The 24,090-nt window shown below is 40.4% G+C and overlaps 1 protein-coding gene across 5 annotated transcripts in view; it reads left to right on the forward strand.

The window, feature by feature from the left end:
- PLCB4 (phospholipase C beta 4) overlaps nt 1-24,090 on the forward strand; it is a 1,177,624-nt gene that overhangs the window by 765,361 nt on the left and 388,173 nt on the right. For all 5 annotated transcript variants that reach the window (XM_086927702.1, XM_086927703.1, XM_086927699.1 and 2 more), the window contains 2 exons: nt 1,398-1,477; nt 7,324-7,408. In XM_086927702.1, coding sequence (XP_086783828.1) covers nt 1,398-1,477; nt 7,324-7,408 — 165 coding nt within the window. The remainder of the gene's footprint in view (nt 1-1,397; nt 1,478-7,323; nt 7,409-24,090) is intronic.

The raw sequence follows: 24,090 nt of genomic DNA on the forward strand, positions 1-24,090 counted from the left end.
CGGCTTGCGCTGGAGGGCGCTCTTGCTTAAGCAATAGTTTGATTTTCTATTCCAACACCTTCCCTACTGTTACATGGGCTGGATTTGGAATAGAAAATTAAATTAATCCACAACCCAGTGCCCTCCAACGCAAGTCGTTGTAAGGACTTGCGTTGTAATGGCTGCGTCGTGAAGTACCGCGATCAAAATGAGCGCGTTGTACTGACGTACATCCGTGTAAGTGATGTGGATATTGTGAAATGTTATTTGATTTATTTCATATTTTATAAATATATTTTTATATGTGATGTAAGGCTAACATCATATAATATTTTGAAATTGTATTAATTGGATTGTTTTTTGTGTTTTTCATTTTTATTTTTTTTGCCAAATAGAAAAGTAATGTTAACAACAATTGTGTTTGAAGTTAGAACATTAATTTTGACCTCCCCACTTATATGTACTTTCCCCATTGTTCATCGTACTCGAATTAGAAGCGTGAATCTGTCCCCAGCCCCAGAATATATGCCTGATTCATAAAGTTTTTCCATGGCTAAGTTGAATGTATGCACTGAGAAAGGTGTAATTTATACATGCCTAAATCAAGGCCAATTTGCAAAACCAAAAATGTCTGTTATAAGGACTTGAAGTGTGAAACTGCACAGCTACCGGTATGTAAGATATGTTGCGATTGGGTAATTTCTGCAGTTGAAAAGTGTTAGTAAATTTAAAGTGTTGTGTCTTCCTATGGCAATCATCGTGAGGGGAGAGAGGTCAAGTATATGCAGTGTGAGTTTTGCATATGCCCTGCAAGCATGAATTTGAGAGGAATTTGTAAAAGTATTGAAATGCATTTTTTACATTTGAGAGACCAACTATCTTTCACTGTGGCAGAACCAGCGAAAATTTTTGTGAACATTAGAATTATATGCCTCTATTTATCCACAACTCAAGCAAAGTGAGTTGGAAAGATTGGTTTGTGTGTAGCATACTTTTGTCAAGTGAGATTTGTGTTAAATGTTGTGATTTCTCTAAAGCTATGATTGTGTTGTGTGCACAATAAGAAAAATTACTAAATCATGAACAAATCAGCTTTCTTTGTCATTACCATATTTTTGAGAATGCATTTTCGCATTATATAAGTTCCTCATGCTCGGTGACATACTCACGGCAAAGTCTATTTATTCGCAAAAGTCAATACTTTACTCACACACATAGTCATGTTATGCATGACATTATTGGAGCCGGTTATGGATCAAACACAAACAAATCTACTTGCGTTTAAGCTTCTGTTTTTAGACAACTGGTAAGAAGAAGGGGCTACAAAGAAATAGAAAATGCCTGCAAACTACTCATGTTTTGTAACTCAACATACACAACATGACTATTAAAACTTTCTTTTCTTTCTTTTTCTCAAGGATGTTATTCAAGCCATTAAAGATACAGCATTTGTTACCTCACAGTATCCAGTAATTTTATCGTTCGAGAACCACTGCAGGTACGGAGAATCTTTATGTCAATGTTTGCGCCATAGTTGGTTACGTTTTGCTTTATGTGTTATAAATTATTACACGATGTGAGATCTATCGGAGTAAACTCTGTTATTTAAAGTCTTACAGAAATAGAGGTCTGTCAGTAAAAATGAAAACTAATGCAGTAGCTCCTACACATAAAGTCAGTGCACTAATGTGACCATGCCTTGATAATTGAGGAAGTCATTGAGCCTGATAACAAGGGTAAATTTGGTCATAAACATAGAGCACAACAGAAGGTACCCTTTCTACACTTGTAAGGAGCCCACAATAGTGAGTGTGGATATACCCCTTTCCATCATGGGAATAGACTGCAATTTAATGCAGCAAAGCGCTGGAGTAACTCCACTTTCGGGGTGGGAGTGGGCACAGATCACTCCCACATTAGCTGAGAGTGTAGGGGAAGAGCTTTCTAAATAGGGAAAAATATGTACCAAAGTTTTTTACTTAAGGGGCTCCATTCCCCTTGTGTGGACTTCGCTACTATGAAGCTGTTCGAACCAAGTTAATAGAAGCCCATCGAAATATATGGATGGCATTCCAGAGAGTACACATGCCAAACGTCACCTGGCACAGCATTTCCAGGTGTACTATTGGGAATTTCTGGGAATTACCCAATGTACAACAAGCCCAATTCACATACTGCATTTTGAGCACTGCAAACTAGCATACCAATAGTACTACTTTTCATACTCTGAACAAAACTCACAAAGCTGAAGATGGGGATTTCCTCTGCCTCACCTGACTTTTCTGTACAGAGATGTCCTCCATGGATGCGGAGACCTCTGTGCATGTAGGTATACATTATTGCATTTAATAAGACAGGGACCAGTGGGAGTAGTGAGAAAATGTGAAATAATTATAACAAAATAGTTAGGATTAAGGCAAAATTAAGGAGGGCTTTAGGTGGGGACATGATAAGATAAAACACACGCTCATAAAAGGGTAAGACAACTACAATTCAAAGATAAACTTTAAAATTTACTGCAGCCGTGATCAAATCAAAAGAGGCTGAAAAGTAATACAGTCAAGTACTGGAGTACATCAATCACCACGCGTGTCCAACAGCTGGCACTGTAGTTCCATAGAAAACAACAGGGTAAGGGAATACAACTAACATGCCATAGGAATTAATGTTGAATTAATTAAATGAATACATTATATATTACAAAATGTACCGAATAAAACATATTTATAATGCTTGATTTTTATGTTTAAAAAATATTTTATATTTCACATCATTTAACAAAATTAGTGAAACATTTTAACTTATTTTTTTAAATATAAATATGTTTTGAAATGCAATTAGAACCATAACCTTCACCTGGTTTATTGCAAAATAAATAAAAATGTAGGGAGGGTGGTTAAGTCTATTTTTAAATTATTGCTCAAAAATGTATATAAATGTATGAAAATATTTAAAATATTGTAAAATGTAATAAACATTTAATTTGTTGAGGTAGTGTGTTTAAAATTTTATTTTATTGGTTATAGTGTATTATTAATTTACATTCATATTTTACATTAAAATAATTCTTTAACAAGACAGTAAAATGTTATTGTTTTGCCTATATTTTTATATACTACTCATTTGGATCAAACAGCCAGAAGTTTAATAATAGTTACTTTAAGTTCTTAAAATAGGTGAGTAGATCTACTTGGGTAATGTTCCCTTTGTTAATCAGGCTTTTTAAGTGTGCAAACTGTTGAAACACCTCTAACACAAAATGGGTCAATGTTTTACTCCCTCTGGTTCCTCAAATATGGCACTTCAAGATCACATTTCTCAAAGCTGTAAATCAGTGATTTCTGTCTGAGTTTGTATAAAATATGAAGTCAACATCAGAAAAGTAACTGAAAACATGCAGTTACATTATAAAGAGTAATTGCCCTCATTAAGTGGTCAATGTCCAGGTGATGATCTCAGGTCCAGTCCCCTCTTCTCTTCCTGACCATGCTGTTTGTCCCTTTTGAATAAGAATAGCATATGTCTTTTAGAAAGACAAATAATAATTGGGAGCTTATACCGGTTTAAGTTTAAGGCTTTTAAGAATATTTTAAAGGGGAAGTCTGCTTTTAGGTGATTTTTATACTGGCTTTTTAGAAAGCTTTTATATATAGACCCTTAGGATGAGGAGTAGGTGTTATATTCCAGAGTTAGGCCCATGTAGCAAGGCAGCTTATCCCTTACATTGTCCTAGAAAGTAAAGTTTCAGCTGTGACCTTTTGCACAACAATGTTGGATTAGTTTCTCTGAAACTACTTTGTTTATACATTCAGCTTTGCACAACTTTATCATGAGGCCCTGAACATCATGTACTGGCCTTTCTAGGCATTAGGTACAAAAGTCGTCCTATCATCATTCATGGGACCGCAGTGGTATCCACATATCCATAACATCACTAATCTTGCGTGCACATCGCGAAGGCTGCTTTTATTATAAATAGTAAGCATCCCGATAGATTTGTAGAGGGTATGCTTCTGCTGACACTGAAGGTCCCTCCATGCTGAGAAATCACCACACACCGGTCTGACATTCCCTGAGGGGTGTCCAACACGAGACCAAGGCGGGGCCTTCACTCTCTCCCATCAGGTAATGGGGTAGGATCGTCCCTTGGGGGGATTCTTGACTCTACACCCATACACACACTCTAGGTACACTCAGAGTGGGGTTTGCATCGTAGGAGTACGTTAGATATTCATTTTGCATTTATGCCTGCATATATTCATTGCTTTAGCACCATGGTAGAAATGCATCTACTGTTTACTCTTTTGGTGCTTGTAATCTCCTTTATTTGCTTCTGTCTCCTAATCATTGCAGCCCACGTATTTTATGCAAGAATAATGTTGGTTAAATAAATATTATTGAAAATGTCCCACTATGTATTCTCTGTATATTTCTCTGAGAACAAGTGCTCACGAGTGACTGAGCGAAAGGTTCAGTACTGTTTCCACAAGTCCTGAGGAATCAGAGTTGTCATGTTCAGTGGTTGCTAGAAACTGCTCACTCCTTGGTATGTGAGGGGGGTTACAGTGGCACTGTGAGCCCGCTTGTCTATAGGCCAACATATCCTGCGGGGGTGTCCAGAATCAGTGTAGGCAACACGCCCTCAGTTTATGTTATCCAAACAATGCGCAGATCCTACGATTAGTAGGAACTGCACCATGAGGTGCCTGCCAAGCGGTGCAAGGATGTGAAGCAGGCACCCTAGATTCCCCCAGGGCCTAAACCAGAGGGCCAGGAGAGAAGGGCCCCCAAAGTCGATCTCTGACAGTCTTTCCATGTCGGAAAGGCCGACCTGGGAAGGCTGTTGGAAACCGACATCATAATCCCAACAGTGGAAACACCGTCCTTAACCACATGGCTGCTGGGCGTTTTCCCCCCCTGTGCTGGAAAATGCCATTTTAGTGGCACCATGACGAGCTCAGCTCGTCATCAGCACACGACACCTTTTGGTGATGACCAGCTGAGCTCGTCATCAGCATCGAAAGGGTTAAGGGATTATGTGCGGCTTCTGACTGGCTGACGGGCTCCTTGAGCCCGTCGGAACCCAGACAGTTTCTCTGGCCGGTTTACACTCCGACCCCCAACATTATAATTTGGCAGTCGGAATGTAAACCTTCCATTCCGACTGCCGAATTACGGTCGGTAAGCCTCCGATGAGCAGTCAGAGGCTTACCGACCAACATCATAATTAGGCCCTCAGTCTTAGAAGGGCTAACATAAAATGTTCTTTTAATCAGCGGCAATAATTTAATTAGAAACACATTATCCTTGCTTTCAAGAGCTCCAAAACCTAAATTGGTAACTCAAGTATGATGACAGATTTGAGACGACCAGGGCAAATGTAGGTTTCTGTTTTAATACATAACACACTGTAACCGTCGTACTTGATGCACCTGAGAGCGGTTTAGTTTCCTACACTAATCCTGCTGACTTAGAAGGAGTGATAGTTAAATATTTAGACAGGTCTCAATGACAACCTAATTCCCTCTTGATGTCAGAGCAGCCCACAGTAGTTGGAATTGCACTGAAAAAAAAGGTTAAACCTATAAAGATAAATAAGATTGCTCCTTTGCCAGAAAAACCAGTGCCATGCAAAATTCCAGAGTTTCAAATAAAAAAACAGGGAGAAACGCAGGCAGTAGATGGATTTCCTCACAATAAGCGTTTGCATTGCTCCATGATATCTCATACCCATCCATCTTGGTTCCTTACTTCTAGACAGTGACCAATCACAAGATCCAACCAGGATTTATTTAGTTGCCTGGAAATGTATTGTACAGTGGGCTGAGTTGTGTTAACTCAATACAACAACTCTATACTATAAAGCATATTGTGGATGTTTCTTGTTTACCACAAAACACCACATTTTGGAGCTTGTAATGACAACTTAGTGAATGCATAACAGTTCCAAAACCGCTTTTTAACATACGTCGCTATGTTTAATGTAGAGAGGATGATTTTAGGTTGTATAGTCAGATTTTCAGAATAAAATAATCCTTGTACCTTCTGAAAATAAAAATCCAACACAGAATTCAAGTCATGACACAGAGCGTTGCTGGAGTGCATGGAGAGGTCAAGGGTCTTTTAATAAGGAATTACTAAATCCATTTATTATGTTGCCAGTCAGATACTTCCTTACCTGTGGAGCTCATGACTATTTGACTGTTCTACCCCCAAACACTTGAGACCTCATTACAAGTGCTGCACTGAATGTACAATCCTGAATCTGCCCATTTAAACACCTATCATACATGACGGGTTCAGTGCAAAATGCAGCCACGCCCAGGTTTTTCTTCAAGCTAGCACCGTTCACCTGGGAATACCTGGATGAAGTTTAGTGGCAAGAACAGTGCAGTAATGGCGTGCAATAAAACTGGCTGCAAAGACAAATAGGATAAAGGCAGAACCATTGGAGTGTTTTCCAAATACCTATGAATTTGCCACATTTGTTGCGGATTTCAGCAAAATAAAATGTTCTTACTAGCTCACACTGATCAAATGTTATTAACTACTTAGCAATATGTGTTGCTGCACAGTGGAAGGTCTTTTGCAAATGTTGTCTGGTCGCCATTTTGGTGCTTATTTCAGTATTTGGGGGTCAAAGTGGTACTAATGAGGTGGAACCTTTGCCTAGAACATGATAACATGAAAAATGCCAAAATAATGAGTTAAGACTAACACAAAATTTGCTGCATCAGCTGCATCGTTTTCCTTTTCTTGTTGCATAATTTGGTCAACCCTGCTGTATAATTTGGTCCTCACCTGCTGCATAATTTCAATGACCAAAGGTCAGCCCTCACTTGTTATTCCCCATTACAAGGAGTAAAACTTCTAATCGGGCACATAAGCAGAAACTGATAACATGAAGCAATGCTATTTTTCCAGGGCAGCTTTTGTGCCTGATTTTCATGAGTGGCTCACAAAGAGGCTTTTCTTCCTTTCTTTATGTTCATGCCTGTTTCCAGGGAGGAAATGTACACGCAAAATGCTCGTGAATAACCATAAAGTCCTAAGTTTGGGAATGTTTCAAGCATTTTTCATGACCATTCGCCCTTTCCGGCACTGCTCCATTTTGCACCCTACTAACAAAATTAAAAGTGCCAAAAATGCTCCTTATATGTGGATTTTCCTCATAGGGAAATGACGATTTGAATAATCTTACAAATCAGTATTTGGGATGTCTGGAACCATGAAGCTTCTCAAAAGCAGCTCCTCATTGTTGTTACAAATTGATTTCCTAGGAGCATAGTTTGCTAGGACCACGTTTATGAGGTGGTTGTTAACCTTTTAAACGTTTTTTTCCAGCAAATATCAACAGTACAAGATGTCAAAGTATTGTGAAGACATATTTGGAGATCTTCTGCTGAAGCAGCCTCTGGAAGGATACCCAGTATGTATTTTGAAAAAGTTGTGCTTGATATCCTGTTGAAAGGTATTGCATGCTCAAGCCAAGAACGTGTCTGCACTCTTCGCTGTCTAGCTTGAGTATAGAGCACTGCGTACTGGAATCCTGGGAGTAACGCCGCTGCCCCCTTCTGGCGCAGTTAGTCATGCACAAGCGTCAATAAAAGCAAATGTTCGATTGGTGGAAGCAACAGAGTTTTCAGCAGACATGGAAGCTCTCTGCACGTGTGTGAACATATGTCCTTGAAAACATTCAATTTTCACGCGTCCTCATAACTCATACATTTGAAGCTTCTTATAGATTATTAACTTTACCATTTATTGCAGCTACTATTTGTTTTCATTCGACCAATTTTTGCACTATATCTTCATATTAGTAACAGTTGATATATTTAACAAACAAACAACATGTGTTTTGAGAAATTATTGCCGTAATCAGGGGTTAAGTTCTGGATTTTCAAAAAAAGTTGCACTTAAGTAAAAGTAGGACTTAAGTAAATGCAATGAACGGCTGCTACTAATTTGAAGAGATAACGCAAAAAATGTAATCGAACTGTCTCTAAAAATATGTGAAACAAATATGAATAAATAAACTATTCGATACGAAACTTCAAGTGAGTTATCCAAAATTGGGGGACCTTGACACTTTAGGTGTTTAAACATTCTTGAACCAAACACAATTGAAGCTTGATAAAGATAATGCCTTTTATGCACCAGGCACCTATTTTCCCTACACTCTGTCTCAAAAGTTAGCCTATTCGCGTGAGAAGTTCTATTGTTGAAGACATTAGAAGCCATTTTAGAGGTGCATCAGTGCAGCGCCTCAGTGCCACGCCAGTGGTAGGAATCTGTTATACTAACCTGAGTCTGATGGATTGACAGACTAATGCATTAACTGAAGGGATCTATGTTTGATCCATGTAGACACAGGTTTGAATCTCTGGGGAGATACTAAACCTTTCATTATCTTGAGATTGATAAAAGGAGTACCAATAAATTGAGTAATAATAAACATGTGTTGCATAGAGCGAAGAGATCTCTTGTGTTGATTGTGTGTTTTATAAATATATTATATAAATAATATAGAGCTGTGCAATACAATTCCCAGTGGCACCTGCAGAGCAGTGACACAGGTCGAAATTAATCCTCAACTTTCAAACTAAACAAAAATTGGCATTATGTACATGCAATACCATATACACTTTCCACAAAAGTGATAAATGTTGACACTGTCAATTTCCAATACAATGTTGGGCTCATCTTATTAAGGCCTTTAAATTTGGCTTTCACACCCATTTCTGAAAAGTAGAATATCAAAAATGTGTAACTTCTATCCATCTATTACATTCTATAATGCTATAGTTCGTTTCTGTGTATTGTCTTACCCACAAATAAGTCACTCGTCCAAAAATGGTAGGTGTCTCATGTTCCTGTAATCCTTTTAGATATCCAAGTTACATGTGACGTGTTTAAGGAAACACATTAATCATATTGCATATCATCTTTAATAATATTTTTCATTAAAACATATATCTGTCGGTGTCATTGTATTCTTAATATATCTTTGAATTAAATGTTACTACACAATCACAAAGGAGACGATCATCCAAACAAATAATATCTATGGGTATCAACTCTATTCCAATTTTGCTAAGTCATACCATACAGAAGTCCTATTCAACATTACTCAAAGGCAACCTCACACATCTGAAAAAAAATCACCTTCTCACAGTTAAAACATTTATATTGGACACGTAAACACATTTAAACTGTTTCAGGACCCTACCAGTGATGCATCAATCATTGTTATTTTAACTAGTAGTGAAGTGAATTGAAGCGCAATCTCATGCCAAAGGGCGTCTTAGAAACGGATATAGCTACAGAACTAAAGTTTCCTACAGATGCTCTGATATCTCCTAGTCCTGGGAGAAGAGGCATGTTTTCAAGGCCTTTCTGATGGTAGTGAGGAAGCAGCTTTTAGTTCCAATGGTAGACTGTTCCTGAGCGCAGCAGTAGTCCTGAAGAAGCTCTTCCCACCCCAGGTTGTCTGCCTTAAAAGGACTACTACCAGGTTCATAGCTGAACCTGAGCGAAGAGTCCTCACTGGGGTGTACCATTTAAGCTTATTCTTGAACTAAGCTCGTCCCAGTCCCCCTAATGATTTGTAAGCCAGGCAGAGAGCATTGAACCTAACACTCTGTTTAAATGGGAGCCAGTGAAGTTTCCTGGTGGCTCCTCTAGCTGATTCGTATTTGGGGATTTTAAAGAGAAATCGTGCTGCTGCATTCTGCAGAATCTGAAGTTTATTCAAAGAGTCTAAGACAAGATTGAGATAAAGGCTATTACAGTAATCAATTATCGAGAGTACTAGAGCAATGATTACTGTCTTCAAGAGTTCCGATGGTAAAAAAATGTCAATCTTTTTTATAATTTTACAACAACAAGGGGCCCCAATTTCAGTCAGCAGGGACCTCGGGGAGCGTACTTTTTTTCAAACAACATTGGTCCCATGCATACAGGAGATTAGAGAACAAATAAAATATAGACAGAGTCAATCTATATTTAGAAAGACATGTCCAGCCGGACAGTGGTCTTTCAGAGTTTTTACTCAAGTTACATGTAGTTAAATCACACTAAGTACCTTCCACAAGTCAGCCAGTGTTGAACACAAGCCTGTGCCCAGCACTTACAGAACGGGTACAAAGGATAGATGTAGAAAGCAAAGAAGGGCTTTATAAGGCAAAGCAAGTATCTCCGACATGAATACAATTGTATAACAACTAAGCACCTTAAAACACATAGTAATCACGTTTATAAGTTTTGGTGCTTTAAAAGGTCGACGGCGTTTCGGACCCCTATTAAATCATGGGGTCCATCATCAGGACCGGGTCCGGGTCAGTCGGGTCAGTCTTGCTTCCTGGCGTGCTCCAGGAAGCAAGACTGACCTGACTGTCCCGGTCCCCTGGCTGCCGACGGATACCACTGAGTACCGCGGCGACTGCTGCCCGATTTTGGGCAGTCACTCTATATCCGGCCTCTACCCTCCGAGGCAACTTGGCATTTAGAGGCTAAATCATTTAAGGCTTTCATTGAAATTGTCCTGATGATGGACCCCATGATTTAATAGGGGTTCGAAACGCCGTCGACCTTTTAAAGCACCAAAACTTATAAACGTGATTACTATGTGTTTTAAGGTGCTTAGTTGTTATACTCTGTACAATTGTATTCATGTCGGAGATACTTGCTTTGCGTTATAAAGCCCTTCTTTGCTTTCTACGTACCCGTTCTGTAAGTGCTGGGCACAGGCTTGTGTTCCACACTGGCTGACTTGTGGAAGGTACTTAGTGTGATTTAACTACATGTAACTTGAGTAAAAACTCTGAAAGACCACTGTCCGGCTAGACATGTCTTTCTAAATATAGATTGACTCTGTCTATATTTTATTTGTTCTCTAATCTCCTGTATGCATGGGACCAATGTTGTTTGAAAAAAAAAAATCTTTTTTATAAGCCTCAAGGAGAAAAATAAGGCAGATGTGATTTTATTCACTTGGTCTTGTAATTTCAGCTCTATATCTAGCAGAAAACCCAGTTTTGTACTTTATTTACTGGTTCAGGGAGGATGCCTAGTTCAGGAGGCCACCATTCCTGCGTCCAGAATGAGGGGTTATTGCCAAAGTTGATGACTTCGGTTTTAGAAGCATTCAGTTTAAGGCAATTGTTGTCCATCCATTTGCTTACATAGCTCATACAGGTTCTAAATGCAAAGCCTGAGTTGTTCTCACATTTCGCTGGTGACACCACAATTTGTGTGTCATCTGCATATGATGCTAACAAGAAGCCAGATTTTTTGATAAGAGAAGCCAGTGGTGTGACATAGAGATTAAACAGTATCAGGAGACAAATGCTTCAAATCCCAAATATATTTTTAATGCAGCTGTTAGAAGTGAGGGTCTCTAGTTGGCAGTGGTATGCACCCTGTCCAAGTAGAGACCCTTCTTTCTAGTCAGGACAAGGGAGATACACACCGGGAAAAAAAAACTTTTGGCCTTTGAAGTAGGCATACTTCAAATGATAGTCTTTGTCCTGCACAGATCCTGGTCTGCTCTTCCTGGCACCAGATACACTACAATGGGGTGGATCCAGCATTGTGAAAGCACAGGCACAGCCCTATTCAGGTGTCAGTGACAACTCCTTCCACCACTCTAGCTCAGGAAGGCCCATCAGCCTGGTGATGGGCAATCAGGATATACAGGACATACCTCAGCTCCCTTTGTGTGACTGTTTAGAGTAAATGCACAACAACCCAACTGTCAGTCTAAACCAGACGTGTATTCCACAGGCAGGCAGAGGCACAGGATGTTAAAGCATGGAAATGACCTCTTCCAAAAGTAGCATTTTCAAGCACACAATTTAAAAACCATCTACACAGAAAGATGTATTTTTAAATCCTGAGTTCATGGGACCCAAACTCCGAATATCTATCTCTTCCCAATTGAAAGTTACACTTGTAAGATGTTACAAGGCAGCTCCATTGAGACCCTATGGGAGAGATAGTCCTTGCAATAGTGAAAAACAAAATTGGCAGTATTTCACTATCAGGACATGTAAAACATAGCAGTACACATCCTACCTTTCACATACACAACACCCTGCCCTTTGGGGCTATATTGGGAATGCCTTAGGGGTGCCTTACATGCAGAAAAAGGATGGTTTAGGTCTGGCAAGTAGGTCCACTTGCCAGGTCGACGTGGCAGTTTACAACAGCACTCACAGACACTGTAATGGCAGGTCAGAGACATGTTTGCAGGGCTACTCTTTTGGGTGGCACAATCAGTGCTGTAGGCCCGCTATTAGCATTTGATGTACAGACCCTGGGCACACACAGTGCACTTACTTAGGGACTTACCAGTAAATCAAATAAGCCAATCATTGATAACCAATTATACTCACAATCTACACAGGAAGCACTTGCACTTTAGCACTGATCAGCAGTGGTAAGGTGCCCAGAGTACAAAAACTAGTAACACGAGGTCCAGCATACAGTCAAAAATACAAGTGCTGCACTAAATGTACAATCCTGAATCTGCCTATTTAAACACCTATCTCACATGAAAGGTTCGGTGCAAAATGCGGTCAAACAAAAGTTTTTCTTCAAGCACCGTTCACCTGGGAACAACTGGATGAAGTTGTGTGGCAAGAACAGTGCAGTAATACTGTGCACTAAAACTGGTTGCAAAGAAAAATAGGACAAAGGGAGGACCATTAGCGTGTTTTCGAAATACTTATGAATTTGCCACATTTGCTAAATTATCCATTGTCTGATGCATAATCTGCAGATTTCAGCATAATAAAATTTGCTTTCTAACTCAAACTGATCAAATGTTATAAAAAAACTCAGCAATATGTGTTGCAGCACAGTGGAAGGCCTTTTGCAACTGTTGACTGGTCACCATTTTGGTGCTTTTTTCTGTATTTGGGGGTCAAAGTCTAACAGAAAATGTGCTGCATTATGCTACATCATTTTCTTTTTCTTGTAGCAAAATTTAGTCAATGTTGTCCTGCCCCAAATGTCTTGCTAAAGGCACATCATGAGCCAGACCCAGTAGGTAAGTTCTGAAGTGTTGGGGTACCACCAGAACATGGGCTGCCCCAGGCTCAGCAACCTGAGGCTCAGTATACAGGAGCCCATTCTCCCAGTAGATCCAATGTGATGCAGGCTCCTTGCCATCTGCTTGGTCTGCACCCATCCGCTGCTGACCCTGAAGCGAAGGGCATCCTGCTGCTCCTTGCAGAATTACCTCCTGGTGGGACCCCCTTCTTGCTGCCAATGGGTGATCTCATGCCAATCTCCCAGTTCAGCCATTACAACCCTGTAGGTTCTGGGCATCCCCTCAAGGTAAGCCTCTTTCACGCACCATGGGAGCTTCTGGGGCGGGTTTCTCACACTCCCTACACTTCCTCTTTCTGGCAGGCACCTAGGCCACTATTTCAGGCTCCAGGTCTTTTTGCTCATCCTTACTGTCTGCAATGGACTGAGTGGTCAGGCATGCCCACTCAGTCAGACCTACCTTCTCCAAGTGTGACCTGCATCCCACCTTATTCCAAGGGTAATCCTCCAGGTTGTTACCTAGCAGACAATCAACAGGCATGGATGGACTCACAGCTACCCCTAAGGAACTTGAGATCCCCCCGCCCCACCCCATTCAAAAGGAATATACCTTATACTGGCGCTTAGAGTTGCCCACAGCTAGTACTTGGAGAAACACATTAGAGACCACCTGCTTTTCAGACACCAGGTTGCACCTGAAAGTAGTCACACTGGCTCCTGTATATCCCACAGCCTCTACCCTCTGTCCATTGATGCTCACCCACTGACTGTAATTGTTAGTGTTCTCCGGCACAAGGGTCCTCTGGACCTTCTCACTGTCCCCTAGTGAGGCAGTTGGCTCCCATCCTTGTTCTGAAACCAACTCCTCCCCAACCGCTGCACTGGCCAACCCCCATGACTGCCCAGTGGGTGGTGGTGCCCACTTGGGACACTTGATTAGGGACCCTCCTGATAATATGCATAACACCTGCGGCAATCCCTCTCTGCAGGCTTCCCTGTAGAGATCCAAGGTTTTTTTATCAGCTGGGAGATGGAAATCCTTAACCCGGGAACTAGATTGGGGCCCTGTAGAGAACTCTCTATTTACTCATGTCCCCCCAATCTTCTTCTGCTCAGGACCCTGTACACCCTTGGCAGAGTCTCCCTCATACCTCTTGTTGACCGTGGTATTCATCCAGTGGGCCGCCTCCTGAGCAAGCTTTCTGGCATCAGTCAGCTTGCTTTCAAGCAGATGCTGGAGCAGATCTGGAAAACTAAAACTATACAAGTGCTCCCAGGGATTCATTCTAAACTCTTGACCCAGAGTGGTTTACTTTTATTGGAGGAAATGATGTTTGCATTTTCCAAGAGACATGGGCTATTGACAGGGTATTTATTAACCACATCATTGCTATCGCATATTCCCCGCTGTGTGCTGCAATTTTTAAAATCCCATTGTTTGTGACAAGGTCAACTCGTCATAAGCACAGGGCAGGTAAAACCCATGACGAGTGGACCTTGTTACAAGCATCGAAGGGGTTAATGGCTACACTACATGTAGCGTCAAAGCACTAGCCCCAAAGAAATCAGGGAGAGTCAGCGGAGGTCTAGCCATTTTTGTAAAGAATACCATTGATTGTGCCAACAAACATTTGCTGATTAAATCACATGACCTAATGGGGATCCAGATTATGTTTCCTTTGGTGTTTGCTTTGACGATTTTCAATGTTTACGCTAGGTCTGTTTCCTCAGGTAACGACTCACCAGTTTTGACTATGTTAGATGATCTGATCGGTACCTATCCTTTCAGCTTACTTCACTGATTGTTGAGAGGAGCCTAAGGGCTTGCAATGGCAGGACTTGATCAGACCCTGACAGGCAAACTACCTTCAAGAGAGGGCTTAGTCTTATTATTATTGATTACATTCCGGTGGACATTGGAATTTGGCCATTGATGGGTGATATGATAATTCATTTTCGGCCTGATAGCGACAATAACCCCCTGATTTTAACTATGGGAGGTACTCCTCTTAAAAGGAGTCCCTTTGGAAGTCAGTCAACAGTCCAAGAACCCCCTACTAACCAACAATCTTAGAAGTGTATGTTGGCCTAAGATACAGGAGGATAGTAAACTGCAAGAAAAGATATATGACTTATTCTTACAATATAGTACCAGCATTGATAAAGATATTGCACCACTTGAGCTAATTCTAATAGCCCGCGGATAATTGTTCGAGGCATTGAAGCTGTATTTTTAAAGAATCTATGACAAAATATTGACTACAAAAATATCTACAGACAAAAATATCGCAACAAAAATTTTGATGAGAACAATATCGACATCCTATCTCTAACAAGGTAAGTGCAAAAATATCGAGAAAAAAATATCGAATGTCAAAAATATGTTTTTTTTAAAAATATCGTTATTTTTAATTAAAATTAAATGTAATATTAACAAAATAATACTTATAAATGTAATAGACATAGTTAAAATATGTAATAATATTTAAAATTAATAAATTATGTAATAAAAACAAATAATAATAAAGATGTAATACATAGTATATACTTCATTAATAATAACTAAAAAAATATTTTAATAACTTATAAATAAATAAAAATAGAATAAATTACAAATAAATTTATATACATAAAATAATAATATAAATAACAATTAATAAAAATGTAAAACACATTTAAAAAAGTAAGTAAATGTTGGATAGGGTACGGGTAAAAATTCCTATTCCAACTCCAGAGAGTGCAACAGTAGGGAAAGTGTTGGATAGCGTAGGGGTAACAATTAATATTCCAACTCCAGAGAGTGCAACAGTAGGGAAAGTGTTGGATAGCATAGGGGTAACAATTACTATTCCAGCTCCAAAGAGTGCAACAGTAGGGAAAGTGTTGGATAGCGTAGGAGTAACAATTACTATTCCAACTCCAGAGAGTGCAACAGTTGGGAAAGTGTTGGATAGCGTAGGGGTAACAATTACTATTCCCACTCCAGAGAGTGCAACAGTAGGGAAAGTGTTGGATAGCGTAGGGGTAACAATTACTAATCCAACTCCAGAGAGTGCAACAGTAGGGAAAGTGTTGGATAGCGTAGGGGTAACAAATACTATTCCAACTCCAAAGAGTGCAACAGTAGGGAAAGTGTTGGAGAGCGTAGGGGTAACAATTACTATTCCAACTCCAGAGAGTGCAACAGTAGAGAAAGTGTTGGATAGCGTAGGGGTAACAATTACTATTCCCACTCCAGAGAGTGCAACAGTAGGGAAAGTGTTGGATAGCGTAGGGGTAACAATTACTATTCCAACTCCAGAGAGTGCAACAGTAGGGAAAGTGTTGGATAGCATAGGGGTAACAATTACTATTCCAACTCCAAAGAGTGAAACAGTAGGGAAAGTGTTGGATAGCTTAGGGGTAACAATTACTATTCCAACTCCAGAGAGTGCAACAGTAGGGAAAGTGTTGGATAGCGTAGAGGTAAAAATAACCTACTTATAATTTAAAAAAAAAATTGGAAGTAATAATTTTTTTTACTATTAAATAAATATAAACCATTTACAAATACCAATACTTAATTAATAATACATAATTATTAAAAACATGATTAGCAATAAATAATTAACTAAAACAATTAATAAAAATACAATTTAATAATATTTAATTACCAATTAATAATTAATTAACTATTATATAATTAACAAAACAATTAATTAAAAAACATTATTACTTAATTACATTTAAATTACTTCCCACCCTACTCTCCTATAAACCCACAACCCGCTACAGAACATAATTATCAATTAATCAATTAATATAAATTAATTACCAATTAATTACAATTAATTACCAATTAATTAAAATGAATTTATAATTCCTACTAATTAATAATTAATTCAGTATAATTAAATAACTTCCCACCCTATTCCCCTATAAACCCACAACCCTCTACAGAATATAATTATCAATTAATCAGGTAATTAAAAGTAATTACCAATTAATTAAAATGAATTTATAATTCCTACTAATTAATAATTAATATAATATAATTAAATTACTTCCCACCCTATTCCCCTATAAACCCACAACCCGCTACAGTTCTAAAATACAACATTTAATAAAATTACATAAAAATAAATTAAATACATAATAAATACATAATAATATACATTAAAATACTATAAAAATCGATATTAGTAACATCGAAATTATTAACATCGATATTACTAACATCGATATTTAATACATCGATATTACTAATATCGATATTAAAATCTATCGACATTACTTACTTTCGATATTATTTCCCTTCGATATTTAAACATCGATATTATTGTATATCGATATTTAAATTTCGATATTTTGTCTGAATACCATTTTTAACAAAACCGTTTGGGAAGAAACTCGTTGAAGGGAGGAAACATGCATGGTTCAAACTTGAGTGCAAACAGGCAAAGCATGAGTTGAAGATGGCTATTAAAGAAGGTGAAAGTCTAGATGTCGCACCAGCATGAAATAGATATAAATCTGCCCTGGCAAGAGCCAAATGTTATTGGGCCGATAAAAATTGAAATGATTTGCTGGCTGCTTCTTGGTGCAATGACAATTGCTCATTCTGGCACATCATAGTTCCTGGGAGCCTGGAAGGTGCTACTACTCCATGTTATCATATCCAGTCTGAGAATTGGGTCGACCATTTTACCATGCTTTAAGACAAGAGAGATGTTATTCTTCCCAAATATGCTCCTGGTGATCAAACCCAATGTCCATCTATTGTTACAGCACCCAGAAACAATAAGATTGACCCATTTTTTTGTTTGGAAGACACTCTTAAGGCTATAGACTGATGATTTAAAACAGCAAAGGCCCCCAGGTCTGACCGGATACCTGGCGACCTCTATAAGTCTGAGCTTCTGGTATGGGCACCATACATCAACCTCCTGTCCAATATTATAGTTGATGGGGAAGAAATCCTTGGAGAGGGGCAGAGATAATTGCTATTTACAAGAAAGGAGATTCTTCAGTTCCCTCAAATTATAGGCAGATTAGCTGATTAGATCATTTCCAAAAAATCTTTGCTAGGCAAGTCCTGGATAAGCTGCTAGCATGGATGGAAGATAATGAAATCTTGTCACCTTATCAAGCTGGTTTTAGTACCTAAGCCAGCACATACGATCAAGTCTTTTAGGTTCTCATTACTTACTGGAAATGCATGCTACTACAAAAACATAAATTGTACATAGATTTTGTCGATCTGCTAACTGCTTTCGACCTTGTGCCCCGAGAATTGCTCAGGAAAGTTCTATTAGGTATGGGAGACCCTGTAAATTTGGTAAACCTTCTAGCAAGGCTGCATGAGGGAAACTAGGCATAGTTTAGGTCGGGGAAACAGGGCGAACTAACAGCTAAGATTCCTATCCAGCATGGGGTGCACCAAGGATGCATACACAAGTTATTTCACCCTATGTAACTAATCAGACCCTTTAATCAGATTCCATGGACAGACCCAGATTTTGTCAATAATCCCTGATCTGGAGGTCTATCAAGCGAAAGCTCAGAATGCACACTATATTGAGCAGAGATATGGGGCCACGTTGCCACGTTGACACACAAGTTGGTTGAGTCCCAGTTAACACCCTGCTGACCCCATTGTTTTTCAATCTTGCAATTAATAGAATTGAGGATGTGGCCTCATCAAAACCCTTGATGTACTGGCTGCGTCTGTGGACCACGGCGGAGTCAAGCGATTATTGTGAATTGCTGAGGGAAGTCCTAAATATGAGTGGTGCTGAGCGGATTCCATGAGTACTCCACATTGCAACTTGGTGTAGATCCATGGGAGTGATTAATCTATGATATTGTTCAGAGCAGATCAGTAAAAAAGATTTAGCTAATGTCAAAGTTAATGCTGGGTATATGTTGGTAAATGTGGCTGATCAGTATGCTGCAAGTATGACTACAGGGCGCCTACCCGCTGAGTTTGTAAGCTTTAAGCCATATCCCAAGTTTGAGCCCTTTTTTGATTTGAACTCTCCAACGAAAACTCTTTATGTGAGATTTTGCCTGGGCTATCTACCATTAATGTCCTTTAACACCTGGGTCTTTTATTTAGACTCAGTTATTTGCCAAGCATGTGGTCATGCCTCGTAGACTGACAAACATATTTTGTTCTTTTGCACTGAATATCGCCTTCCTCAAAGAAAGTGGATTCAACCAATTTGACGGAATCTGGCAATCAGATATTATCGAATTGCTAGGATTTTAAAGACTGATACATCTAATCTTATTTTCTTTGCAGTAAGCAAGCTACTGAATGTCTGGTTTAGGCAGCAGAAGTTCGTGACCTAGTTTGTTTATGAGATTTATATCATTCGTTTTACTGGAAGTGTATTTATGTCAAGGGCAACCTATATTACTATAATAATAATAATAATAATGCGTTTTTTAAAGCGCCTAGTTACAACGGAAGGTGTCCCCCTGTGCTAAGGTCCAGATCGACAGACAGAGGGAAGAGATCAAGAAAAATCACACCAGAAGGCATCAGGGTAGTCATCAAGAGGAGTGAAAGAGACAGGATTTCAGTTTACTTCGGAAACGTTTCACCGAAAGTGCTGCTCTCAGATCAGAAATTTTGGAGGCCAGAAAGGAGAAGGAACAAGCCCTAGTCTGGCTTTCAGTGCCATAGGCATTCTGGCTAGTTGCGCCGAAGATGATCTCAGATCGCGACCAGGGATGTAAAGTTGGATCATGGAATTTGGGACACTGCTGGTGAAGGATGCGTTGGCAGAAGCACATGGCTTTGAACTTAATTCTTCTGATTACTGGAAGACAGTGCAGTTGAATGCAAGCTTCCGAGGCGGAAGATCTTCTAGGACGATTGAGCACAAGCTGAGCCACAGCATTTTGTACTCTCTGAAACAAATTTACCTGCCCTTGGTAGCCCCCAGATACAGGTCGTTGCAATAGTCCAGTTGGGAAGTGATAAGGGCATACACAATGGTTTTATGAGACTTCGTCGGGATTAAGTACAAGGGCCTCATTTATGAGGCCTTGCGTCAGTTTTGCGCTGCGGATGCGTCACTTTTTGTGTAAGCGTAAAACATGCGCCTTGTTGCGCCATATTTAAAAAGTGACGCATCTAGGTAGATGCGTCACTTTTTAAACCCCTGCGCCACATTATACCTGCGTCAGGTATAATGTATGCAGAGGGGGCGTTCCCCCGCAAAAAGCCTCGTAATAGTGACGCAGTGAAATCTATGAGATTTCACTGCGTCACTTTTAGGATGCGGTTGCGTCAAAATCTTGCGCCTGCCTCACAGCAGGCGTAAGACTGACGCAAGCCCTTTCACATGGGGCTTTCCCCATGTGAAAGGACGCATTGCTGGAGTTGCGTCACTTTTGTGACACACTCCAGCAATGCGTCACTTTTGCGCTTACAGATGCGTCAGAAATACTGACGTATCTGTAACTCCTTGCGACATGATGCGTCATACATTAAATATGACGCATCATTGGTGTCGCAAGGAGTGCGCAGTGAAAAGTGACGCATCGCTGTTTTCACGCAGCGATGCGTCACTTTTCATAAATGAGGCCCCAAGATTTTTCTAAGGGCCTTTACGGTGCCAAAACATTCACCCACGGTGATTCTGATCTGATCCTCAATGGTGTGTTTGTAGTCAAACCAAACTCCTAGATTTTTAACGTTATGGTTGGATTTCGGGGCTGGCACAGGGAGACAGGCCACCAAGCTGAGTTTCAGATCGAGGGGGCTCTCCCTACTATAAGAAGTTCTGTTTTATTCACGTTCAGTTTCATGCAGCTGTCAGCCATCCAAGTGGTGACCTCTGCCAGACATGATCTAAAATGATTTGCTGAGATATAGTCTGGTTCTGAGAGGGTGACATTTAGTTAGGTGTCTCCAGCATACAACACTAATTGAACCTTCTGTTTATCAATAATATCCGCTAGTGGTCGAATGTAAATATTGAACAGGGTCTGACTTAGGATAGATCCTTGTGGAACTCTTTGGTACATGGTAAAGGCCTTGGAGATGTAGGACTTTTGAGACCTGAAATTTTTGATCCTGGAGTAAAGAATTAAACCATTTAAGCGCCTTTCCACCGATCCCGCACTCCTGTATCCTGTGAATTAGGAGGCCATGGGATATGGTGCTGAAGGCTGCGCTTAGGTGCAGTAGTGCAAGGGCAGAGGTCTGACCTTTGTCAGCATTCTGTCTGAGGACTTTCCGCAACAGGAGTTGAGGCGAACCAGTGTAGTAATTGACTCTGAAGCTGGATTGAGATGGGTGAAGTGCTTCTTTAGATTCTGTAGAGGTGGTCAGCAAATTGTTTACGTGTTTCTCTAAAAGCTTTGCGCAAAAATTTAGAAGATATATAGGCCTGATATTCTCAAAGACGGATTGATCCAGTGAGAGGAGAAGAGATATAGGCCTGAGATTCTCAAAGACGGAGTGATCCAGTGAGAGGTTTTTCTGGATAGGTAGCACCATGGCATGTTTCCATTTCTTGGGAACTGAGCTTAAATTAATAGACCTGGTGATCAGTTTTAAGAGATGGGGGAGAATGGTGGTAGTGCCTAAACAAAGGATTTTGGTTGGGGCAGGGTCAAGTGGCGAACCTGATTTAATTGTCAGGAGAGGAGAATTGAGCTCATCCAGAGAAGGATGTCAAAACCAATCATACCACCAGGGTAATCCATGGCCAATAGATAGCCTGCCTTTTGTGCTGCCATGGGAAAAGTATCATAGATCTTGGAAACTTTTGAGGAGAAAAAAGAGGCCATGTTATTGCAAGTTTCCATAGACAGAGTTGCAATGGTGGATACTCGTTCAAGAGAGAAAGATTTAAGTAGAGAAAAAAAAAGTTATTTAGTGGGTTTGATTGCTGAATCACTTTTCAGAACATAGAACTCTGCGGGAGCTTCTAATGAGATTGTGATACTGCTTCATTGCTACTTTGTGAGTGGCTAAGCGAGCTATACTCTTTTCTCCATTCTCATTTGAGGTGTTTGCAATTTTTTTTGGCAGCCACTATCTGTTCATTAAACCATGGTGCAGAAGGGAGTATTCTAGTGTTGCATCTGTAGGACCAGGGTAATATGCCATCCATGCCATGGTTAGCCAAGAGTTAATGTTATGAGCTGCAAGGTCGAGATCAGTATCTTTATTCATAAGGGGGTTAGAACGAAGCCATCAGGGTGGTGGAAATCAATCATATAAGGCACAAGGCTCTATAAATAATCAAGAGGATGTTATTGTTTGTAGTTTTTAAACTGTTTATGTAGGTTCTAATTCATGCTGTTTTTACTTAGAAATTGGACATGATTATTTTAGTCAATGATTGGTATTTGTTAACTAGGTATACTTTGATTGTTTTGGTTAAACCGAATAAAGTTGATGATGATGATGAAGTGCTCCCATGCAATTCAATTATACAGCTTATGATAGTCTGTTACCTCACTGCCTTTCACCCAGCCATCCAGTGCTTTGAAAAAGAATCAATACATTGAAGCTAAGCTTGGGAATCAGACTTCTTTTATGTCCTAAACTTTAGCTTGTATTGCTCTAGGGTGAGACTGTAGAAAAAGAGACCGACATATGCGTCTCCATACTAGTATTGATGCCCGGATGGCTGGCACAAGTCGCCTATTAGTTTCCATTCTGAATAGTTACCAAAAATAAAGAGACGGGCGCTGGATGCAGGAATCAAGAACAGAGTTTAATTCTCATGAGGAGAGCCAGTCATTTCAGAGACGAAACAAGGTGTCATCGGGAGGTGCTCTAACAAGTGAGCTGAGACTCCGTCTTTTATACCTTGCAAAATACTTGGCATTACAAGCAGGACATTGTGTAACAAAAGAAAAGATAACCCCATAATCCTCGTGTCAATCCTACCCCACATGTGTTCACAATAGGGACCCTTGACCTGCTGATAGGAGAGGGGGCAATGACGCAGCTGAATGTTCCGCTGATTATTAGGATGTGTGCGCCTGATCGTAGCCCAGGGGGTGGGGAGACCAGGATCAATAGTGAGTCCTTTGAAGGGGAGTGACTTCATACAATAAATTGCAGTGAATGGTATCCTCTGGCTCAGGCGATGGCCTCGGACATGTGTGGTCAGTCGGACTCGGGGGAAGGGGTCATCAAAGGAGTGGCATTCATGCCGCGTGGACAATCGAGCACGGAGGGAGCGCTGGTCAACAGAGGGGCATTCATGGAGGGAAAGGAGGTGTTGGTCAGGCGCGGCCGTGACTCCCAAGGACAGGGTCTTGTAGAAGAAGGTTTATGACTTGCCCGTGTGAGGGAGAAGGGGAAGGGGGAGCCAGGGTGTGCACAGAGACAGAGTCGCACAGAGAGAGAGAGAGAGGTCTTATGACCCGTACATGAGAGAACAGGGGCAGTCAGATACAGCTGGGGGGGCTATGTCAGCTGAGGCGAAGGATGCTTCTTCAAGAGGGAAAGGGGGGGGTTTTTTGCGTGGGTCAAGCAGAAGGGCTGCCTTTCGGGGCAGGGTCGCGCAAAAGGGAGAGGGTTTCATGGTTTATGCACGAGAGAGAGAGTTCGAATACACGCAGAAGGGAAGCCGGTGAGTCTAATCTTAGGCGGGCAAAAGGCCAGGGTGCCTAAAATGGCTGTCATGTACACTGGAGTACAGGCCTTCGCTGGCAGTGGGATGTAGTTAATGCTTTACGGTATTCATGGTACGCGCAGGGAGAGGAGTGGGAAAAAGGGAAATGAATGCTGTTTATGTACATCAAGTTCTTCAATTTCCACAAGACCATGCCTAGTAACCAGGTCATTCTTCATTTGAAAGCAGGTGAGATTCTATGCTGGTCCTAAGGCTGTCAAAGTGTCTCTCCCCTCTACCTCAAAGTGCTTCCAAAGGCAGTGCAAGTCAGAGATCTGGTACATGTGGAGAGCTGACTCGTACCGCAAAAAACAACTCTGTATACTACACGGACCCTAGCTCTGAGCCCTAAACCCTAGCCTGAGCCTTAATATCCGCCCATCTGTAATCCTTTACTATATCCTTGGAAATGTACACCCTCCCTTCA

Source organism: Lissotriton vulgaris, chromosome 6 (genome assembly GCF_964263255.1).
Source record: "Lissotriton vulgaris chromosome 6, aLisVul1.2, whole genome shotgun sequence".
NCBI classification, from domain to species: Eukaryota; Metazoa; Chordata; class Amphibia; order Caudata; family Salamandridae; genus Lissotriton; species Lissotriton vulgaris.